The 22,492-nt window shown below is 44.7% G+C and overlaps 1 protein-coding gene across 2 annotated transcripts; it reads right to left on the minus strand.

The window, feature by feature from the left end:
* Positions 1 to 14,046: 14,046 nt before the first annotated feature.
* Positions 14,047 to 22,492, minus strand: LOC111151117 (protein phosphatase 1 regulatory subunit 15B). 2 transcript variants are annotated; one of them, XM_022508901.1, is made up of 2 exons: positions 20,129 to 22,492; positions 14,047 to 16,684 (listed from the first exon to the last, which is right to left on the minus strand). In XM_022508901.1, exons 1-2 carry the CDS (start codon positions 22,238 to 22,240, stop codon positions 16,463 to 16,465), a joined length of 2,334 nt encoding a protein of 777 aa, XP_022364609.1. In that variant the 5' UTR covers positions 22,241 to 22,492; the 3' UTR covers positions 14,047 to 16,462. The 2 variants fall into 2 exon arrangements, with proteins under 2 accessions (XP_022364609.1, XP_022364610.1); XM_022508902.1 differs by having other exon boundaries at positions 16,628 to 16,684; positions 20,887 to 22,492.

The following is a 22,492-nucleotide window of genomic DNA, read 5'->3' on the forward strand; positions in this document are numbered from 1 at the left end:
GTTATTTTTAAGTCAGTCTGACAACGGGCCTGGGAAGATGATTGCTTGGCTAATGAGCCCTTGCTCACGGGTAAGAAGTGCGCCTGAAATGTGCCCCCTTCAGCTCCATCTCAAAGGCTCTGCTCTGGCTTCTCCTGGGAAGGACGCCAGCCCAAGATGGCTGGCTGATTTCTCCTGCCAGGACTGCGTCGTGGAGCAGAGCACTGGCCCTGGCAGCTCCCCAGAGGGGGAGGGGAGGACTAAAGAGGGTCGGTCCTTTGCTGGGGCAAGGGATGGGCCAGGTGGAACCAGCAAGATGGGCCCAGAGTCCGCCTGTTACTTCTTCTCAGAGTCCTTTCTTGAATCCATAGCTCAAGCAACGTTCTTGCACTGACTTTAACGTCTGACCTCAGGTTTGCCGAGAAAATGGCAGCTGGTGCTGATTTGGGCATTTCCTGGAACTAACACAGCACTTTGGCTCAGTTTAGTTCAGTAAGTGCATAAGGCACCATTATGCTTCTATCTTCATGTAGAAATGGCTCCGGCCTTCAGCCAACGGGTTTCTTTCCCTCTTGTCTCTGCCACCACCCACCTGCTGGTCACTGCCACACACTCGTCAGAGACCTTGGCCCCTGGTTCAGCGTCTTCCTCTCCACGCCTCGTCTCCCTCTCATTCAGGGTGATTTCAGTGCCAATGTAAATGAACTATCCAGTGTCCTAACCCCACCGTGCCTTACTGTCCTCGTCTCCAGGGCCATTCACCCCCACTCTAGTAAGTTCCTCACACCCAAGGCCATGCCTTAAACTGTCCGACCACCCAGATTTACTCCAACGTGGAAAACATGAACTCGAATATCCCACTTTCTGATATAGTTTGGCTCCTTCTAACACCTTCTTCCTCTCTTCCCTTCCCACTTGTTCCTTGCTTTCCTACAGTATCTCTGGCTTCTCAGACTGCCTCCTAATCGATCAACGAAAGCCTTGTTTCACTTACTATGCTGATCAGCCCAAACTCACAGGCGGCCACAGCATCCCGCCACTTGTCCTCCAGCGTATCCGCTCGTCCTCCAGCATATGCGTGCTGCAAAACTACCCTCCCAATTCATCTGTCCCCCTTCGCTGCTCTCAGGCCCAGGAGAGCATCACCCCATGTCCCTGGAGGGAGGAAACAGGTCGCTGCTCCTGTCACTCACTCTCCACCTGCCGCCTGCCTCTTGCTGGGTATGTGGCCAGTCTTCCGGCCCGCATCACTGTAACAGACCCCATCGGCAAGCCAAGGGGAAAGAAGGGAAGTCAGAAGACACAGCCTTGACTAGACCACGTAGTTCGGTCTCCCTAGGCCCACAGGTGTGACCTCCCCTGTGTTTCCGCCCCCTGGCTCTCCTTCCTCCTGCATCCAAACTCCCCCTTCTCCACCGTGTTCGCATCTTGTAAGCGCCTGTCCCTCACCGGCTCCTCAGACAGCTTCCTCCGTCAATTGTCTCCTCTCCCCTGTATTGTCACACATTCCCTCTCTTCTGGTGTCTTTTCCCCTTAAGCGTGTGTGCACACACACACGCACACATGCACGTGCCTGCTCAGTAAGCCCCGCTCCCACGCCCACCCCCGCCCCCAGCTACCGTATCCCCTACTCTCCTTCTTTCCACTTCTCCCAGTGCCCAGGTGCCTCCCAGTTACTCACAGTCCGGCTTCTGCCCCCCACAGCTCCTTGAACATGGGTAAAACTAGGCCGATAAGTGCTTATAAAGATAAGCGCTTATTTCCAGGTCACGAAGTCCAACAGATGCTTTAGGGATCTCATCTTGGTGATGCGTTTGGCAGCTGGGCCCCCGACCCTGCCCTGGGCACCCCCTGTCTGTTCCCCCAGCCACCCCTGAAACCCCTACGGTTGCCCATACCTTTGTTCGACGGTGGGGGGGGGGGTCCTCCGCCTGCAGAACCCCCCTCTGTTTGCTCTTGTTTTCCATTCTCCTGTAAGGCACAGCCCAGAGAGGAGTCCCCTGTCCTTGCCCAGCGTCCTGTGCTGGTCATCCCTGTATGGCAATGGACTTTCAGTCGCCCCACAAGATTAGAACTCCTTGGGAGCACGGACTGTCTCCCTCCCTTCCTTTCCTATTTTTATTTTAATCACCTGCGCTCATCAGGACACATCACTATTTGACCCACCCCCTGCCTCCTCCCCTCTGGTAACCACCAGTTTGTTCTCTGTAGTTAAAAGTCTGTTTCTTGGTTTCTCTCTCTCTCTCTCTCTTTCAGGGACTATTAAGTCCACTTTTTTGTCTTCATTGTACTGGGCGATATTTGTCCATTCTGACCTTCAGGAAACTCGTTTTTTTCCTCCAGGGCTTCATGACACCACTTTCTCCTGGTTTACCTCCCGCTTCACTGGCTATTCCTTCTTAATCTCTTGCGTAACTGCTTCCCTTCTGCTTAACCTCAAAATGTTGAGAGAATCCAAATTTCACCCTCAACCGGATTCCGTACTCTACGTACACTCTCTCTCTAGGTGATCTCCCCCACTGTGTTAAATTCCATCTACATGCTGCTGGCTCCCAGATTTCTATCTGAATCTAACCTTTCCCTTGGGCTTCAGATGCATATATCCAGTTGTCCGCTCCTCCACATGGATGTTAGAATTCTTGATGTATGGCTCCAAATCTGTTCTCCTGGAGTGCTCTTTATTTCAGTATACGGCACAATCAATAATCACTCTATTGCTTGGCCCCAAAACCTAGGAGTAGTGTGACCACCTGTCCTGGTTTCCCTGGGACTTGTCCTTGTTTTAACCCTGAAAACCCTGTTCCAGGAAACTCCTCAGTCTCAGACAAACCAAGATGGTTGATCATCTCACCCAGGAGTCACCCAAGATTTCCTCCATTATCTCACATTCTAGGTCCAATCAGCTGGATCTCCATCCAGATACACCCTCTTTCCACCTCCACCATCACCTGGTCCAAGCCTCCATCATGTCCCACCTAGACCCTCCCAATACCCTGTTCATCTAATCTCCTTCCTTCCTCATTTGGCCCACTCATTTTTCATACAATAGCCAGAGGAACTTCACAAAGAGAAAATATGATTATAGTACCATATACCTACCAGATCAAACACTCCAATTACACTTAGAATAAACCCAAATTTCCTTTTTCTGTAAGCTCTATATGATCTGGTCCTTGACTCCCATCCACTCTCATCTCCTAGTTCACTCCCCCTTCTTCTCAACCCTCCCTTCCCCCCATCACCTCATGATTCACTCCCTCCTACCATTCAGGTATGAGGTCAAAGTTACCCTCATGACTATGTCCAGAGTCATTCCCCAAGTTTCTCCCTATCAGATTTTTCTCTTCCATTATCTTCAAGGCTTACATCACCACCTGATGCTATCTTGTTCCATTTTTTTGCTTGTGTATATCAACTCCCCCATCTAAGACATAAGCTTGAGAGTAAAGACCTTGCATGTCTTGTTCACATCTGTGTTCTCTGCTCTTGGCTCGGCACACAGTAAGTACTCAGTAAATCTTTGCTGAATAAAAGAATACTCAACCATAGGACAGGGTCTTTCTCATTGTGTTCATAAAAGACACTGAATGAACAAATTAATGAGAGTCAGCCAAGCTCTGGCTAGGCATTGGACCCACCTTCATAAGTAAACTATGATTCTTTAGGAGTTTATGGTTTACTGAGAGACAGATACATAAATCAAACTTTTAAACTGAGTAGTCCTAAAAGTTATGAGTATGCTGGGGAGTAAGAAATATCATAATGTTTTCTTTTCCTCTTATTTTTTAAACTAAAAAATGGTTTTATACCCAACGTGGGGCTTGAACTCATGATCCTGAGATCAAGAGTTGCATGCTCACCTGACTGAGCCAAACAGACACCCCATAATCTTTTATTATTTTAAATAAAATGCGATCTGCTCTGGGTCCTCATCCCACCAGGGTGGCAGGAGTTTTGATCTCAATCACTACTGAGCCACTCACCCAGCCTCTAGAGTCATAAGGAGCTCCCAGGAGTCTGAAAGATCTAGGAGGGACCCTTTAATCTTCTGTCCACCCTGACCACCTCCCATAATGCTCCTGGCTCAAGCCTTCACAGTTCCTTGAAAAAGTCAGCTGATTCTTGACCAAGCTTAGACCTGGGGGAAAATTTGGATAGGGTAGTTGATAGGGGTTGTGTGGGAACCAAGTGCTGATCCAAGCTACTCCTAAGACCTCTCCAAACCCCCATGCTATTTTCTGCTCACGGAAATCATTCCAAACCTGCTTTTGGTCTGTGAATTCCATTTCTCTTTACCCAAGCCATTCCTTTCTTTCCCTTCTCCACTGGAACTGCCCTACAGAATCTCCCTTAGATGGCTCACCTGGCTGCTTCCTGCAGATGGAGAAGATGCTAAAAATGATCAGTTATCCATGTAAAGCAGAGTTCTTACATCTCCCTCCACCAACCTACTCCTCTTTCAGAATTCCCTAGCTCAATTAATAACATCACCCTCCTCTTTGTTACCAAAGATAGGAAAGATGACACATCTATAATTTCTCCTTTCCCTTTATCTAATCAGCCTCTGAGTCCTGCCAACTTTAATACCTCTATGACTCCTCCCTTCTGGTCTAACCACACCTCTGGTTGAGCTCATTACTTCATATCCATACTTGTAGAAGAACGTTCCACTTGATCCATTCTAGTTTCTCCTCAGCTCAATCCATCCACCCAATGACCCAAGAGGTAATCCAAAAGAACAAGTTTGACCATGTCACTACCCTGCTGGCTTGTCTCATGTAGAATGAAACAGATCAAATTTTAGCATGACCTTCAAAGTACTGTATCATTTAGAGTAACAACTTTACCCTCCACTACATTTCTCCATCCTGTACAACCCATACCCTGCTTGACTTGCCTCTTAGCCATTCCCCCAACATGCTTTCTATATTCTTCCATTTTTACATTTTCTCTAAAGCTGTTTTTCCTACTCAAAATGTCCTTTGGCTCCCTACCCTTTAATTGCTCCCTTTCCCCAACATTTACCCAATTAAGAGTACTCATTTATTCGAACTCTAACCCTAGTTCCATCTCATCTATGAAGATTTCAGGAAAGGAGAGCAGCAGGGACTGCTGGAGCCAAGCTGGGTATAACTGCCCATTCTTGGTCATTCTTCCGAGCTGTGTAACCTTGGGTAGGTTCTTCATCTGTAAATCGAGATATATAAAATAGATCACATAATTCATGGCAGAAAGAAGGAAATGGACTACAAATCAGAAGTTAGTGGACTGGAACACAAAACACAGCAAAATAATAGAGAAAAATCAATGAAACCAAAAGCTGGTTCTTTATAAAGATCAATAAAATTGATAAACCTCTAGCCAAACTGATGAGAAAAAAAAAAAGAGAAGGAGAAAAGACATAAATTACAAACACTAGGAATGAAAGAAAAGGAAACACCAATCCTACTGGCAAGACTATGCTCTCACCATTTCTATTCAACAATGTATTAAATATCCTAACCAGTACAGTAGTGCAAGAAAAAAGAAATAAAAGGCATACAGGGGCGCCTGGGTGGCTCAGTGGGTTAAGCTGCTGCCTTCGGCTCAGGTCATGATCCCAGGTCCTGGGTTCAAGCCCCACATCGGGCTTTCTGCTCAGCAGGGAGCCTGCTTCCTCCTCTCTCTCTGCCTGCCTCTCTGCCTACTTGTGATTTCTCTCTGTCAAATAAATAAATAAAATCTTAAAAAAAAAAAAGGCATACAGATTGGAAAGAGACGCAAACTTTTTATTTACTCTAAGATCTAATTATCAACATATAAAATCTTAAGGTCACAGGATACAAGATCAATATACAAAAATTATATCTCCATATATTAATTGTAGTAAAGAACTAGACATTGAATTTTTTTAAAGTATACTATACAATATTATCAAAAAGAGAAATATTTAGGGACAAAGGTAACAAAATATGTATAAGATCAGTATTTTGAAAAGTACACAACACTGCTGAGAAAACTTTCAAAAGATCCAAATAAATGGAGTATGAATCAGAAGAGTCAGTATTATTAAGTGGTCAATTCTACTTAAATTAATCTCTAAAGTCACTGTAATCCCATTCAATAACTCAGCAGACTTTTTTTTTTTTTGGTAGAATTAATATTCATAAACCGGCTCTAAAATTTGAATACAAATGCAAAGGAGAGCTGAAACAATTTCAGAAAAGGAAAAAGTGATTTCAAGATTTACCACAAAGTTATAGTAATCAAGACAGTGTGGTGTTCATGTAAGGACAGAGATACAAATCAGTAAAAAAGAGGGTCCAGACATAAACCTAAATATATAGTCAACTAATTTTTTAAAAATATGCCAAGGTTATTCAATGGAGAAAGGATAGTCTTTTCAGCAGTTGAGTATCTATATGCAGAAACATGAATTTCAACTGTTACTTCATACCATAGACAAAAGTTAACTCAAAATGGATTGTAGGGGCGCCTGGGTGGCTCAGTCAGTTAAGCGTCCAACTCTAGGTTTCAGCTCAGGTCATGATCTCAGGGTCACGGGATGGAGCCCCTCGTCAGGCTCCAAGCTCAGCACAGTCTGCTTGAGATTCTCTCTCTCCCTCTCCCTCTGCCTTTCCCCATACTTACGCTCTCTCTCACCCTCTCTAAAACTAAATAAATCTATTTTTTAAAAATGGATCATAGACTTAAATATCAGAGTTAAATCTATAAAATTTCTAGAAGAAAAGGTTGGCAAAAATATTTGTAACCTTGCATTAGGAAAAGAGTTTTGAGAAATGGCACAAAAAGCAGGGACCATGGAATAAAGAACCGATAAACTGGATTCCTACAAAATTTTTAAATTTTGCTCTTAAATGACATTATTAGGAAAATGTAAAGGGAGACTGGGAGAAAATATTTGCAAAACATATACATGGTAAGGGCTTTCTACCTAACACACACACACACACACACACACACACACAGTCTTGGCTAATAAAATAAATCAAAGATCTGAACACATACATCACCAAGGTGTATATTTGCTATTACAAATAAACATATGAGGGGCGCCTGAGTGGCTCTGTGGGTTGAGCCTCTGCCTTCAGCTCAGGTCATGATCTCGGGGTCCTAGGATCAAGCCCCGCATGGGGCTCTCTGCTCCTCCTGCTTCCTCCTCTCTCTCTGCCTGCCTCTCTGCCTACTTGTGATCTCTCTTTGTCAAATAAATAAATAAAAATCTTAAAAAAAAATTAAAAACAACAAACATATGAAAAGATGCTCTATAACATTAAGTATCAAGGAAATGCAAATTTATACCAAGATTAATAAGTAAGATTACCACTATTCATCCACCAGAATAGCTAAACTTCAAAAGACTTGACAACATCAAGCAGTAGGAAGCACGTGGGTCCATCGCTGCCAAGTGGTACAGCCACTGTGGGAAACTGGAAGTGCTTTCCTTATAAGGTCAAACATATATTTACCATATGATCCAGCCATCTCACTCCTACATTCATCCAAAAGGAATGAAAATGTGTGTCCACAGAAACACTTGTATGGCAATGCTCACAGCAGCTTTAGTCATGATAGCCACAAACTGTAAACAAACCAACTGTCCACCTCCTAGTGAATGAATGAATGAATTGTGGTGTGCTCATACACTGGGATGCTGGCCAGCAGCTTAGAGGGTGGATGACCAATAAACCCAATACCAGAAAGGGATTTCAAAAGTAGGACACCAGATTAAACAAGCCAGACACAGAAGGGTACATAACTGTATGTAAACTACCATTTTTATGAAACTCTAGAAAAGGTAAAATAGTGACCAAAAGCAGATCATTGGCTGCCAAAAGCTGTGGGCTGGTTGAATAGGAGAGTATGAGGGAGGGGCACCTGGCTGGTTCGGTCCCATCCATAGAGCATGAAGCTGTTGATTTGGGAGTCTTGAGTTCAAGCCCCACGTTGCATGTAGATCTTACTGGGGGAAAACAAACAAACAAACAAAAAAAAAAAACAAAAACAAAAAAAAAAGCATGAGGAAACATTTTTTGCATAATGGAAATGCTCTATTTTACCCAATGAGGAAGTGCATTTCTTGACTGATCGAGTTCCAATGAACCTCATGCTGTCGCTTGAAAGGTTAGTAATGAAGACATGACATCAACTGATTTAAAACCATAGGTTTAAAGTCACCACTAGTAGTACTAGATTCTCAAAAACATCTCAAGTATTATCAATAAGCGTGATGTATGCACTGAAGATAGAGCTTTCCACACATTTAATTACTTTTTTGAAACACCCGAATCAACACATTACTTAATTGTGTGTGTTGGCGGGGAGACTGTCCGCTGGGAGAAGGCGGCTATGGAAATTGTCACTTGAGTTAAAGCAAAGTATATTGTGCACCTAAGACATTCTGGTTAGGATGCTAAGGACCCTTCCAGCAAAGAGGGGACGGTCTGCAGGAAGAAATGGAAATGCAAACAGTTACAACTCAGTGTGACATGAACAGTGAGAGGAAAGGGGACAGGGGGCTGTGACACTGAAAACAATGTAATGAACTCCGTGAGGATACACAGGTGGAGTCATCATCAGGGAAGCCTTTAGGGGGAGGATGAAACCTGATCAAGGAAGGTAAATATTCCCAATGGACCCTGAAGGGGTCTACGCCAAATGGGAGGCATAAGAAGGGACACCGGCGGAACTTGTCATCCCACCTGAAATGACCTGGGAAATTAACTGAAAGTACACGCACCTGCTTCAGCCCTTTGACTTCCCAGCAGGACCTGTCTTCTGTAAGCCAATATTCTTCTAAAAAAAACTGCCATCTCTCAGGCATTACTGGGCCACACCCCCCAGACCAATCATGCTGTGACTCACAGCAGGTTGTCTTGGGGAAGGTCATAGCTGTTCAGAGGCAGGTGTCTAAAAAAAAATGGGGCAATCGGAAATCAACAAAACAAAAGAAAAAAACCCCTCTGTAAATTCCTGAAGGTACCAAAAAAACCCACCCCCAAAACCCCCAACAAACAAAACATCTCCTATGCTTCCTACTCAGTCAAATCAAGCAGAAACAAAAGGCAGAAAGAGCACCACTACAATAGAGTTGAAAGGTGGGGCAGCCACGGCAGGTAGAGGAAAACTGTATGCACACACACAAGGGCCTTCCATCCTGCACACCGGAAGTGCCTGGGGGCAGCCCCTGAGGCCAGTACCAGCTTACCAAAGAACAGTCTGGGATATGCACCGGACCTTGGCTTACCAGCTCCAAGATGGAAACAGAGAACAGCAGGAGACCCCAGCCCAGCAGTTCTTTAGGATCTTTCTCTCCTTCCAAGCCAGTCCCATGTACCAGGACTCCGTGATCAGACAGTGACTCGCCATGCCTTAGGCAATGTGGCACCTTCTCTCTCCGCGCCTTGAGTATGACTGCCCTGGTTCACAGGAATGCAAGAGAAAGCGGAATACTGAGCAGATAATTGAGGGAGATGAAGCCCTCACTGGAAAAACCCCCGACCCAGAAAACCCAGCAAACATCTGTACCTCTGCCTCCTCCATTTCACCCCCAATCTCCTAATTATCCTCCCTCCATGGAGAGTAGGAACAATGTACTTGTTTGTGTTCAACTACAAATCGTGGTTCTCCCTTAAGGAACAGTATTCACAGAAAGGACGGTTACCACAAAAAGGTGGAGTCACCACAGGCAGGCCTGGCGAGGGCAGGGCATCTCTCCGGCTTGTTTACACACCCAGGGAATGACCTCCAAGGGAGCAAGAGCCGTCACCTTACTAATCACGGGGATCCGTCCGCCACGCCGAGATGGTAGCGCCATCTAGTGGACGCAACGGAGCATCTCGAGAAACCCGCCGCTGATCTTTGGCCACCAATGAATAGAACCGAAACTGCCGGGGCTGTGGGAAGGATACTTTGGTATTAATACAGAATACTAATTCTGGAAAAGAAACGTCTCAGCTGATTTGCTCACATATGAAATTCGTAAGTTAACATGCACCTGATTAATGAGACTCGAATTAATTGATGTGGTATCCCTAGCCGGGTTGAAATTTGTAATTACATTCTGCAAATGTAGAGCTTACTGTAAGTTCTCTGTAAAGACCTTTCGGTTCCGTGATTCGGTATCAGCTATGAGCGTGGCACATTTGTTTCTAATCAGACATGGCTGGGTTGGTGTAATCTCAGTAAAGGCTGTATGAGAGGTGACTTTAGGACAGTCATTAATTCAGAGCACCTGGCTGGTTCAGTTGGAAGAGCATGTGACTCTTGATTTGGGGGCTGTGAGTTTGAACCCCACTTTGGGTGTAGAGATTACTAAAAAAATAAACTTTATTATTTTTTAAGATTTATTTATTTATTTGACAGAGAGAGAGAGAGAACAAGTGGGCAGAAAGGAGGCAGAGGGTGGCAGGGAAGTAGGCTCCCCGATGCAGGGCTCAATCCCAGGACCCTGAGACCACAACCCCAGCAGAGGCTTAACCTCTTAAGCAGAGGCTTAACTGAGCCACCAGGTGCCCCCCAAAAAAAATATACTTAAAAAAAAGTGATTAACCCATTCAAATCTTTGTTGTATATCTACAGTTCTAGGCTCTAGGCCTGTAAACAAGACACGCAACACACAAGATCCCTGCCCTCACAGCGTTTACTGATTAATGACGGAGGCACACACAAGAATAGGTGCAGATGTTGACAAGATGAGGTCAGAGTGAACATAATTTAAAAGGGTAAAGTTAGAGGAAAAGGAAGGGTTGTGGATAGGTCAGTCAGTGAGAGGTCTCTTGGAGGTGCTTTTGAGATCCAAAGACGAGTTCATCTTCTCATGATGAAATTTTTTTTAAAGATTTACTTACTTGAGAGTGAGCAAGAGAGAGAGCATTAAGTGGGGGTGGGCAGAGAGAGAAGCAGACTCCCAGTGAGCAGGGAGCCTGGGATCATGACCTGGGCCAAAGGCAGACACTTAACCCGCTGAGCCATCTAGGTGCCCCCTCATAATGAAATGTTTTTAAAGGCAACCATTCCTGGGATGCCTGAGTGCCTCAGTTAGTTAAGCATTCAACTCTTGAGCTCTGGGTCCTGACTTTATGTCCCGTGCTCCACACTGGGCGTGGAGCCTACTTAAAAAAACAATCGGGGCACCCGGGTGGCTCAGTTGGTTAAGCATCTGTCTTCAGCTCAGGTCATGATCTCCAGGTCCTAGGATTGTGCTCCCCATCTTGCGCCCTCTTCATCAGGGAGTCTGCTTCTCCCTCTTCCTCCGTCCCTCCCTCCCGCTGCCATGCTCTCTTTCTCTTCCTCTGTCTCTCTCTCTGCTCTCTCAAATGGATAAATAAATTTTTTTTAAAGATTTTATTTATTTATTTGACAGAGATCACAAGTAGGCAGAGAGGAGGCAGAGAGGGAGTGGGAAGCAGGCTTCCCGCTGAGCAGAGAGCCCCATGCAGGGCTCAATTCCAGGACCCTGGGACCATGACCTGAGCCAAAGGCAGAGAGGCTTTAAACCACTGAGCCACCCAGGTGCCCCAAAATCTTTAAATAAATAAATAATAAAGATAAAGACCACCTTCCAGAATAAATATCCATATGAGTTTTCAAAATTTGGGGGGCCTCCTCTCTGGTTTTTGCCTGCAGAGCCAATGTATGAACTCCATCAAGAAAAGCAGGCTTGGGGGGGACCAGTCGGTAGGGCATGCGACTGACTGTTCATCTCGGGGTTATGAGTTTGAGCCCCACACTGGGTGTAGAGATTACTTAAAAATAAGATCTTAGGAGTGCCTGGGTGGCTCAGTGGGTTAAAGCCTCTGCCTTTGGCTCAGGTCATGATCTTAGGGTCCTGGGATCGAGCCCCGCATCGGGCTCTCTGCTCAGCAGGGAGCCTGCTTCCTCCTGTCTCTCTGCCTGCCTCTCTGCCTACTTGTGATCTCTGTCTGTCAAATAAATAATAAGTAAAATCTTAAAAAAAAAAAGATCTTAAAAAAAAAACAGGGGCGCCTGGGTGGCTCAGTGGTTTAAGCCTCTGCCTTCGGCTCAAGTCATGGTCTCAGGGTCCTGGGATCGAGCCCCGCATCGGGCTCTTGGCTGAGCGGGGAGCCTGCTTCCCCCTCTCTCTCTGCCTGCCTGCTTGTGATCTCTCTGTCAAATAAATAAATAAAATCTTAAAAAAAAAAAACCAAAAAAAAACCAGAAAGCAAAGCAGGTTTAACTCAAAGCAGCACACTACCTGCAGCTTTACCATCACCTTTTTCCTTGACCCTGAACATCTTTGGGATATTTCTGAAAATGAATCCAGTCCCAAACCACATATATGACAACCTAAGATTCTGGTGGGAAAGTATACAGCAAGCTCTGGAGAGAGTTAAGAACTCTGTGAGGTCCTTTCTTCCTCTTGGAGGATAGTAGTACTCTAATGAATGCACACCTCGGGAAATTGTGCTGTTCTGTTCTTTTGCTGTGGAGGTCCGTATCGTCTTCTAGAGAAGGATCTACAAAAGAACAGTAAAATATATATATATATTTGCTGATATATATGTATCAGCAAAGGTGGGAGGAGATAGAGAAAAGGAGAGTACTAAGACAAAGGAAAGAGTAAATGATTGAAAGAACAAAACCGCCCCAGGTTGAGGAGCCCCTGGGGGTGAGAGGAACTAAAAAAAATAGTAATAATAAAATAAAATAATAAAAAAACAAAACCTGGGAATGCCTGAGTGGCTCAGTCAACTGACTGGGTGACTCTCTTGGGCTCAGATCCTGATCCCCGCGTCCTGGAATCGAGTCCCGCATCAGGTTCCCTGCTCACTGGGGAGCCGCTTCTCCCTCTGCCTGCTGTCAATTCAATTTGTACTAAATGGTTATTACTTGCAATTATGTTTCTTTCCTTCCAGTTCAGAAATAGATCTTTACCAAAATTTTCTTCATTAGCTAGAAAGATCCAAGTACCTAAATGAAGAATGCTATTATGCCTTAATCCATTTAATAGGCTTGTCATAACCCAAATGTTTGTCTTTTTTCAGGGTACAAAATTTGAATTTTCTGATGCTACCGTCACATTTATGCAACATCGTAAATGGGATTACACCACAATTTACAATACCATGGTTATCATTAATAATAATGCACCAACTAGAGAAAAGTTTGTTTCCCTGCTCCTTAAGAGAAATGCTAGAGGCATCTGGGTGGCTCAGTCATGATCCCCAGGTCCTGGGATGGTGAGTCAGTCTCCCTGCCCAGCAGGCAGTCTGCTTCTCCCGCTCCCCCTCCATCCCCACTCACACGCTGTCTCAAATAAGTAAAATCTTTTTAAAAAGGTTGGGGGGGGAATACTGTGCTAAGCCCAGCATATGAATTTATTTTACTGCTCTGTGAATACGCTGTTCTACTCTGTTCTCTGCAGAAGTGGACGCCTGGGGCCAATTCTGGAATCAAATCCCCAGTCTCTAAGGGTATTTCATACTCTAAGAACCCAATCTCCTTTCTATTAAAATGTGGTTTTCAGCAGCTGCCTTCAGTTCAGGTCATGATCCCAGGATCCTTGTGTCCAGCCCCACGTGGGGCTCCCTGCTCAGTGGGAAGCCTGCTTCTCCCTCTCTCCCCCAACTTGTGTTCCCTCTGTCACTGTCTCTGTCAAATAAAATCTTTTTTTTTTAAATGTTGTTTTCAGGGGTGTCTGGGTGGCTTGGTCAGTTAAGCGTCTGCCTTTGGTTCAGATCATGATCTCAGGGTCCTGGGATCGCACCCCAAGTTGGGGTCCTTGCTCAGACTGGAGTCAGCTTCTCCCTCTCTCTCTGATCCTCCTCTGGGCTGTGCTATCTCAAATAAATAAATAAAACCTTTAAAAAAAAATGTGGTTTGCAATCCTATTTATTCCCTTAAAACTCCTCCCCTTCAACAAGCTGGGATGCAATTTATATGTCACATAACCTTTTTAAACCACAGCAATTTGTTGGGCACCTCTATGTTTAGAGTGCTTCTACAAGAAAACCTGATTTAACCCTGAACATTCTGCTCAGTAAGCCCAAAACTAACGTAAAATATTAGGAAACACACGATATAAACTTGAACGAAAATATCAGGTAACATTTAATAATTGCAAATATATTTATTACAATTTACAGATTAGTTAAAGTTATATACACAAATATAATTTTAGCTATAAAATCCCAACAAACTGGTTACATTTAAGTCACTGGATCTGTAGAAGCCAATTTAGTCTTCTAGCCCCCTAAATTCACCTTCCTTAAATTATACAAAAATAAAATCTGATAGTTTGATTTCAAGTTGAAGATGGAGAGGTGCTGTTATCACATTGCAACACTCAGAAAAGGAAATTTTACCTGTCTGTACAAAGCCTTTCACATGCTACACTGATATTTCAAGCACCATTGTTTAAGACTTTAAATGTATATAATGTTCAATTACAACTTCCAAGTTTAACTTTGTTCTAACAACTAGGATTGGGATGAAATGACAAGAATTTTTTCTCCTTCAGTCCAACTTAAAAACAGCCCCTTCTGTCCTTTCGGTCACTGTCTGATCACTTCCTTTAAAGGAGGGTAGTAAATGGGAGAATTCTTCACCAAGCTTTTACTCATTTGGTAGTGAGGGTGGATCCCAAGGGAACAAGTTTCCAAAATCCAGTACATGTCAAGCTATCCCATTATTTTCAAATATGCAGAGGTGCTAGATTTCAGACTCAGCCATGAACTAGAACACTGTACTTCAGTCTGGTTTCAAAAGAATGCCCGTACCATTTTCAGAAAGCTTTCTTCAAGGCAAATGATCCCTTCTTTCCAACGGACACAGTTGGTGCTTAAAACCAGCCTGTTTTCCCAGTGTTACAGCAGAACTCTGCCAAAGCATTCCCTAGGATTCCCGAAAGTTGGAGGTGCACCACACACGCCATATACCAGCTCTGCCACAATCTGACCAGCTTTCAAGCTGTTGTACTCCTGGCGTGTTTAGGTACGAATATATGTATTATTATTGGAGGCGGTTCTTAGAGCAAACCAGATAGGAATAAAATAATGACCAGGTAGATTGTTAACTGAGGTAGTAACTCTGCAAGCACTTTTAACAAGAAATTTGTTCCCACGATGAAACAAGTTCAAACTTAGGTCACCTGTTCTACTCATGCTTTCCATTACCTGCAACAAGAAGCACGTGGGGTAAAGAGACCAGGAAGGAGCTGATAAGCATTACACCTCGGCCTAGCAGAAGCACACCAAGTCAGGCTAACTAAATAAACCAAGGACAACCACCCACTGCAAAAACTTCAAAAGAAAACTCTGGGCTAAAAATGGACTTTTTCTTGTTAAGTCTCTAAGTACCGTAAGTCTATAGTACCATCCTTTCCGGAAAGTCTAGGCCTTGTCATTACTTCTCTACCAGTAGAACACAATAAACTTGGAGATCAATGGAGTCTGTATTTTACATTGCAAACTGAAAAATTCAGAAGTGCCCTTTTCCAAGTTTATAGTGTCACCCTGACAGGTTTTAAAAGTGACAGTGCTGAAGCATGAGATTAATAACACTGGTTTTCTGTTGACAGCATATACAACAAAACCAAATCGCTCTAAGAAGTCTCCTAGTTTCTTCCTAGGAAAATTCTCGGCCTTTAAATTTAAAAAGTAAATGTCTATGATGCAAATATTACTCTCTGGAGTCTTTTACAAATTCTGCCTGTTGAAATATACAAAGAGCCCTTGAACTGGAATGACAGTAACATACACAGAGCCCTCTTCAAGAAACAGTCTGCACAGAAGCTAAACGTGTGAGACATTAAAATTTGGCAGAAAAAGATGCAGCTTTCCCAAGGCAGCAAAGAGTACTGCACACCTAAGTTTTGTGGCGGTCCTCAGAAAGATCTCAGGTAGAATTTAACCTAGAAATAAAAACCCACCACACATGTTCACCCAAAAAGTCATTTTTAGAAGGGACAAAGTTGACACAAGATAATTTAAGTCGATAGCATATACAAGATTATTTTCTTAGCGTTAAAGCTAGAAGGACCACATCACTGAAATAAAAAAAATAGAGAGAGAAAACATAAATGCCCATTAACTTTAGAATGTTGGGTGGGAAAGGCCCAAAGTTTTCAGACAGGTACACATAATTTAAATTAGAATGGAAAATGGACTTTGAACCCTATAAATATTGTTTCCCAAGGAAGAAGGTTTTGAAAATGTAAAATTTCACCTTAAGAGGTCTTTTACACCTCAACAAGCACATGACATTCAAAAATACATCCAACTGAATCAAAAAAGGGAGGATTAGGAATCACACCATCTCATCATTACCAGGGCTTGCCTTCAAACCTGGCCCATCTCTGAGTGGGATCGGTTACAAAAAAAAAACCAAAACATTAAACTAGGTCACTATATCCAAGTTGCATATCCTCTACAAAAAAGGACAGCTGCCAATTTTTTGTTTTTAAAAGAAACCTCTCAAGTAAGAGGTAGTGTATGCCCGAGTTAGAGGCCACCAAATCATCTTAACATTGCTTGAAAGCATTAAGTCCTTTGAAGCATCTTTCCTGGAGTCTATTAAACATTCTTTCTCTGTGCTCAAACGTCAAGCAATATCCAATAACATTTTCTGTTTCTTGAATTCGTTTCTGGAACCTGCATCCGTCCCGGGCAAATTCTTCCCATGGTCCTTTGCGGTCCTCATCACCACTTATATAATACTCAGTAACTTCTTCAAGGAAGGTTACCTATAAAGACAAAAACTAATTTTAATCATGCTCTACAATCTTAAAATCATCACTGAAGTAATTAACCCTTCATGCTAATTCTTTCAGAATATCAAATATCCAAATATCTTACAGGAATATGTGGTTTCAACTGAAACAAGAAAAAAAGAAGTTCTGACTAGATGGCATCTCAGTCAAAAAAAAAAAAAAAAAAAAAAAAAAGTGAACAAACTCCATCTTGATTTCCTTCACACATATTCCCGGCTCCCTCCTGCCATTCTGTCATCCCTCCTCCTTCCTCTTGGCTTTTGGTGTTAATAAAATGAATCCAGATGAGGAACTGAGAATTTCCTGATGTTATCAGTGCTTTTTTTTTTTTTTTTAAATCCTTAGGGAAATACAGTTCTGTGATACTCTTCTTCCAAAATGACAAATGTTACCCAAATTTTTTTCAGAAATATTCACAATAGTTGTTGGTCAATGTTAGTCAATGCTTTTATAACAGCACAAAAGTTTTAACAAGATCTTCGCCAATTTCCAGTCTTCCTTTTTCCTTTTAAATACAATTTCACTTTTCAGTACTTTCCAGTTTTTGCACCATAAACACAGTGTTACTCTTTCATTAGTTTTGTAATCAGACTCTAGAAAAAGTTACCTAGTAAACAAAATACAGCCAAATTAACCTATCTTTAAGGTTATGTTAATAGAGACTTTATAGTTGAGATGAAAACCCTCTTTGTATTCCTCCTCAATCTGCTACCACTGTATACACATGCAATTGTAAATAATATATTGTATTTACTATACTGTAAATACTAAATATAGGATTTCACGTAATGAGTGAAAGTCCCTTTTAATCCCTACTTAATTTCTAATATAGAAATTTTTTTCAAGAGGCACCTGGGTGGCTCAGCTGCTTAAGCGTCTGCCTTCGGCTCAGGTATGATCTCAGGGTCCTGGGATTGAGTCCCACATCAGGCTCCCTGCTCAGCGGGGAGTCTGCCTTTCTCTCAAATAAACAAATAAATAAATTTCTTGCGAACACAGCAAACTCCAGAAGTAAATACTTGCTTTAAAATATGTTCAACAGGGGCGCCTGGGTGGCTCAGTGGCTTAAGCTGCTGCCTTCAGCTCAGGTCATGATCCCAGGTCCTGGGTTCAAGCCCCACATCGGGCTTTCTGCTCAGCAGGGAGCCTGCTTCCTCCTCTCTCTCTGCCTGCCTCTCTGCCTACTTGTGATTTCTCTCTGTCAAATAAATAAATAAAATCTTTAAAAAAAAAAAATATGTTCAACAGTTACATCAGCTAATTCCACCGTGGCCTACTCCTTTCATTCCCTTTACATCAGGCCACGGAATGCCCTCGAGGACAATTAGCAGGTACGTAACATCTTACTAGATATTGCATTCTAGAGTTACTCATTGTGTGACTAAAGTTAGTAACAACAGCAGCATTTATCTATGTTTACCACAGGCCAGGCTCATTTCAGAGGACTTCACAATTTTTATCTCATTTAATCCTCACATCAACCCTATAGGGTCTGTACTACTACCACCTCCATCAGACAGATAAAGAAAGTAAGGTTAACTAACTTGTTTCTAACCACACCACTTCCCTCTGGTGTCATGATCAGGATTCAAACCCGGAGTGTGGCTCCACAATCTGCACTATGTCACTGATACAGGCAGTTTAATCCTCATTCTAAGAATCAAGCGCTACCCATGATTCCCACATACCTCAAGAACGCCACCTGTTGTCAAAGGTTGCCAAATAATTCTACAGTATTTTAGACATAATCTTTTATAAATGTTGCTTCTTGTTCACAATCAGTAGTCTCATATCTACTTGACTCATCTCATTTTTGCTCAATGAGCAAGGTAAAATGAAACATGAGACTGGCCTGAGGTCCCTGAACAGCTACCAATTAAAGGCAAGGTGATGAATTAGGAGTTCTGCACATTCATCCCATTTAAATCATGCAATAATTCACACATTTATAATTATTATTCCCATCAGATAAACAAGTGAATTGAGGCCATGAGAAGTCAAGTTATTTTGCAGGTCTGGCTGTTTTCCCAAATTTCTTGGCCCTACCCACTCAGCAGGAGGGAACACAGGCCTCCAGACACCACACACTCATTCCGTCACTCCATGTTACATCGGGCCACAGGTTAACCTATTGACTAACAGGTTTACCTACAGGTTTACTAATAGGTTTCAACCTATTCACTAATAGGTTTTTTTTAACCTATTCACCAAACAGGTCATTTTGTCAGGGTCCCCTTAAAAATAAAAAGATCTTTCATGACAGTACTTACAGAAGGGTGAACTAAATTTTTAACATGACCAATTCTACAGGTTATCACCTGTAGAGATATTTTCTACCCAGGAAGAAATCTCACAGCATTAAGCCGGCCATCTGGAGCCAATAGATTACGGCACTATCCACCTGAAACCTTCTGACACGGCAGAATCTGAGGTCAAGAATAATTTACCCTCCTTTCTCTTTCCAAATAAGTGTACACGAAACTAAAAAAACTCCCTCTACAATAAAAGATACCCTGTGTTTTGGGGGAAATTTCTCTCCAATTAATAACTTTCGCTGAAGGGCACCTGGGTGGCTCAGTCTCGTTAAGCGTCTGCCTTTGGCTCAGGTCATGATCCTGGGGTCCTGGAATGGAGCCCTGCTCAGCGGGAAGCCTGCTTCTCCCTCTCCCTTTGTCAAATAAATAAAATCTTAAAAAAATTTTTTTTTAATTAAAAAAAAAAAAACTTTCGCTGAATAAATAGTAGAGGGAAAAAAATAAAGCAATTCTAAGGACCTCCCCAAATAAGATGAACTTGATAAGGTGTTGAAAGAGTAAAATGTTCCATGAAGTTTTAAGACTAGCTTAGGTACAGGAAGCAGGTCCTCAAGATAAACCAAATAGGTAACCACCATCGTTACAGATGATTATTAACCTGTAAGTGGCCAATGATAACTAGTACTGCATTCTCAGGAAACGGCAGTACTATTTTCTGTATTTTTCTTTTACCGTCAAGCAAAATCATGTTCATGTCAAAAGTTTTTATACTGAAATTAGCATCTTCTTTCATGGCAATCTTGCTACTTGGGACTATCATCCCACTGGGCTCTTAACAGGAATGAAGACACGGTTAATCCTGTGAATAAAACCCAGAGCTACAAACCCAAATGGAAAGGGCACTTTCCCGCTAGCATTCATAACCCAGCCACTTCGATTTGGAGAGGAATGACATTCCACAGGAGGGAAGAAGGCAGTGGAGGCATGTCAGGTGGGGGTGGGGTGGCGGTGTCACTTCTTAATCCAAGTATACAAGGTTAGAGTCCTTCCTCAAAAACATGCACTACTCTGTCTCCTGGAGAGCCATGTTAGCGTATTTAACCATAACAAAACAGTACAAGTCTTCAGGCACATTTAAAAAAGAAGAAGAAAAGAAACAAACCTTTTTTCTCTTGATACGCGTGTGTCTTTCTCCAGAAAGAACCCCACCCGGTACCAAGTCTGGACCTTCCCTCTCTCGGCTGCCTAACAGCTGCACCTCACAAGATAATACGGTGTGACAACCAGAAATGGCCACAGTAGGCTCAGACAGTCTCTCTGAGTCACGACAGCCTTTCCAAGTTTTCCCTGATGTTTGAAAAGGAGCCTTAAAATTTAGAAGGTTGTAGGGGTCATCGGAATGACAGAAAGAGTTCCACAGCCTGAGACTCTCTGCTTCATCTGCACTAGATTCCCAGTCCTCTTCCTCCCCAGAATTATGGTCAGGAGACTCGGGAAGGCTTCCAGTCTGGGGAGAATTCTCCACATCAGACTTGTCAGACGAATCCTTCTCGGAGTCAGAAGGGTCTCCGGGAACAATTCTGGTAGCAGTCTGAATTGTTGCCCTAAAGTTCTGGGGGTTATAAGGATCTACACTATAGAAAGAGTTCCAAAGGTGAAGCCCTTCGGAGTCCTGTTCCCGGTCTGATTCTGAGAGCGAGCTGTCACTATCGAAACCATCATCCTCTGCTTCCTCATCCCAATCCTCACCTCCGGAGTCAGAACTCACTTCTATGTCACTGGATGCTCCCCCCAAAATGTAATCTATCAGTCTGTTACTACAAGCTGGCCTGGTGGAAATGGGAAGGTCATTTTCTAGGTCTGAGGAGTCCCCAACACTTCTTTGGTCCTCTCCAGGCTCTTTCTCCACTGGTATCTCACCAGACAGCCTTCCTTCCAAGGGGCCCGGCTTTTCCAAAGCGAGTGGAACCTCTGTAGTCAACGATGCGATTCTTCCCTCGGTGGGTTCCTGGGCGGTTCCGGGAAGGGATCCAACAGAGGGAACACACTGCGTGGGACTATCTCCGCCGGATTTCAGATCCATCCGGTGCAAGTTGTGTTCCTCCTCCAGGCTGTGGTAGCCATGATCTTGGTCTGGGGTGGGTAACGCTTGCCCCTTGGTGGCCTGCTGAAGGAACTCCAGCCGTTTCGTGCGAAGATGGTGGATTTCTGGCAGGCCCTCTTTAGAAAGAGGCGGACGTCCCTGCCGGGAGGGGCAAGCGATCTCCGCCTTTGGCGGGTAGGGAGGATTACGGCCTTCCGTGAGACAGCTGCCCTCTGCGCTGAGGGTCTGGAAATCAACAGGCTCGCCACTTCCCACGCCGTTCCGATAGCCGAGCCCCACCCGGGGCAGGCAGCCCAGATAGGCGGGGTTCAACAAATAGACGGCGCTGAAACTGCTTAAACGCCGATTTAGAGGGCCGGCGGGCGGAGAGCCAAGTTCCCGGTTAGAGCACAGATGGCCTTGGAAGCCACTCGGCAACAGCTCCACTCCCCCCCACAGCTGCGGCTCTAACAGAAAAGCGTGCGCGCCAGGGTGCAGAACTCCAGCCTGGGCTTTGAGTCCCAATTCTAGATCTGAGGACGAGCACTGACAGTGGATGCCCTCCTCCGGCCAATCGAGGGGACTGGCAGCAGAGTCGTCCGAGGGGTCGAGCCGCAGCGACCTTAAAGATGTCTGCGCTGGGGCGCCGCCCGGGTCCTCCCGAGCCTTCAGGGCTCGGAGCGCGCTGTAGCCTCCAGCAAAATCTAGCCATCTGGTGGAAATCATCCCGCCGAAAAGCTGGCTCCAGATCAGCAGCTTCTGAAGCAAGCTGGGGAGTGGCGCGAAGAGCTGGGAAAGCAGCTTCATCCAGTAGCCGGTCCGAGCCTGGGGCTGGGGGGCAGCAGCCAGTCTGGAGTCCCCGGAGTGTTCCGGGGCAGAAGGTGTGGGCAACTTGGAAGGGCTGGGTTGCGAGCGCCGGGGAAAGAAGGAGAGCAGCCAGAACCGGGAGCCCGGCCGCGGCCGCGATCCGTCTGCTGCCGGCTCCATGTCCTTGTTCTGGGCAGTCTCTGAAGGCTGCAGGTCGGGCGTTATTCGGAGACGTCTACACAGTCTTGGCCTTGCCGCGCGGCGGAGTCGCGGCCCCAGGCCGATCCCCGGGCCAGGAGAAGAGCCACAAGGGGAAGCGGCTTCGGCCGCGGGCGGCGGACCACAGGCCGGAACAGCAGGCGCAGGACGCAGACGAGACGACATTCATCCTTGCGGGACGGTGTCCTAGTCCGCTCGAGGCCCCTCCGCCGTAGACAGAGCCCTCCCGCGGCAACTGCGGCGACTGGCCAGAGGGGACCGGCCGTTAAAAAGCCCCTGCGCAGCGCGACCCCGGAAGGGCTGGGCAGGCGGGCGCGGGTGGCAGCGAAGCCCAAAATGGCCGCGGGGCCAGCGCGGAGCAGGACACCTACAGGCAAGAGGACGACAAGAAGGATGGCGCCTGGCTACGCCACCAGC

Source organism: Enhydra lutris, unplaced genomic scaffold (genome assembly GCF_002288905.1).
Source record: "Enhydra lutris kenyoni isolate GAN:26980312 unplaced genomic scaffold, ASM228890v2 scaffoldscaffold25, whole genome shotgun sequence".
Taxonomy (NCBI): Eukaryota; Metazoa; Chordata; class Mammalia; order Carnivora; family Mustelidae; genus Enhydra; species Enhydra lutris.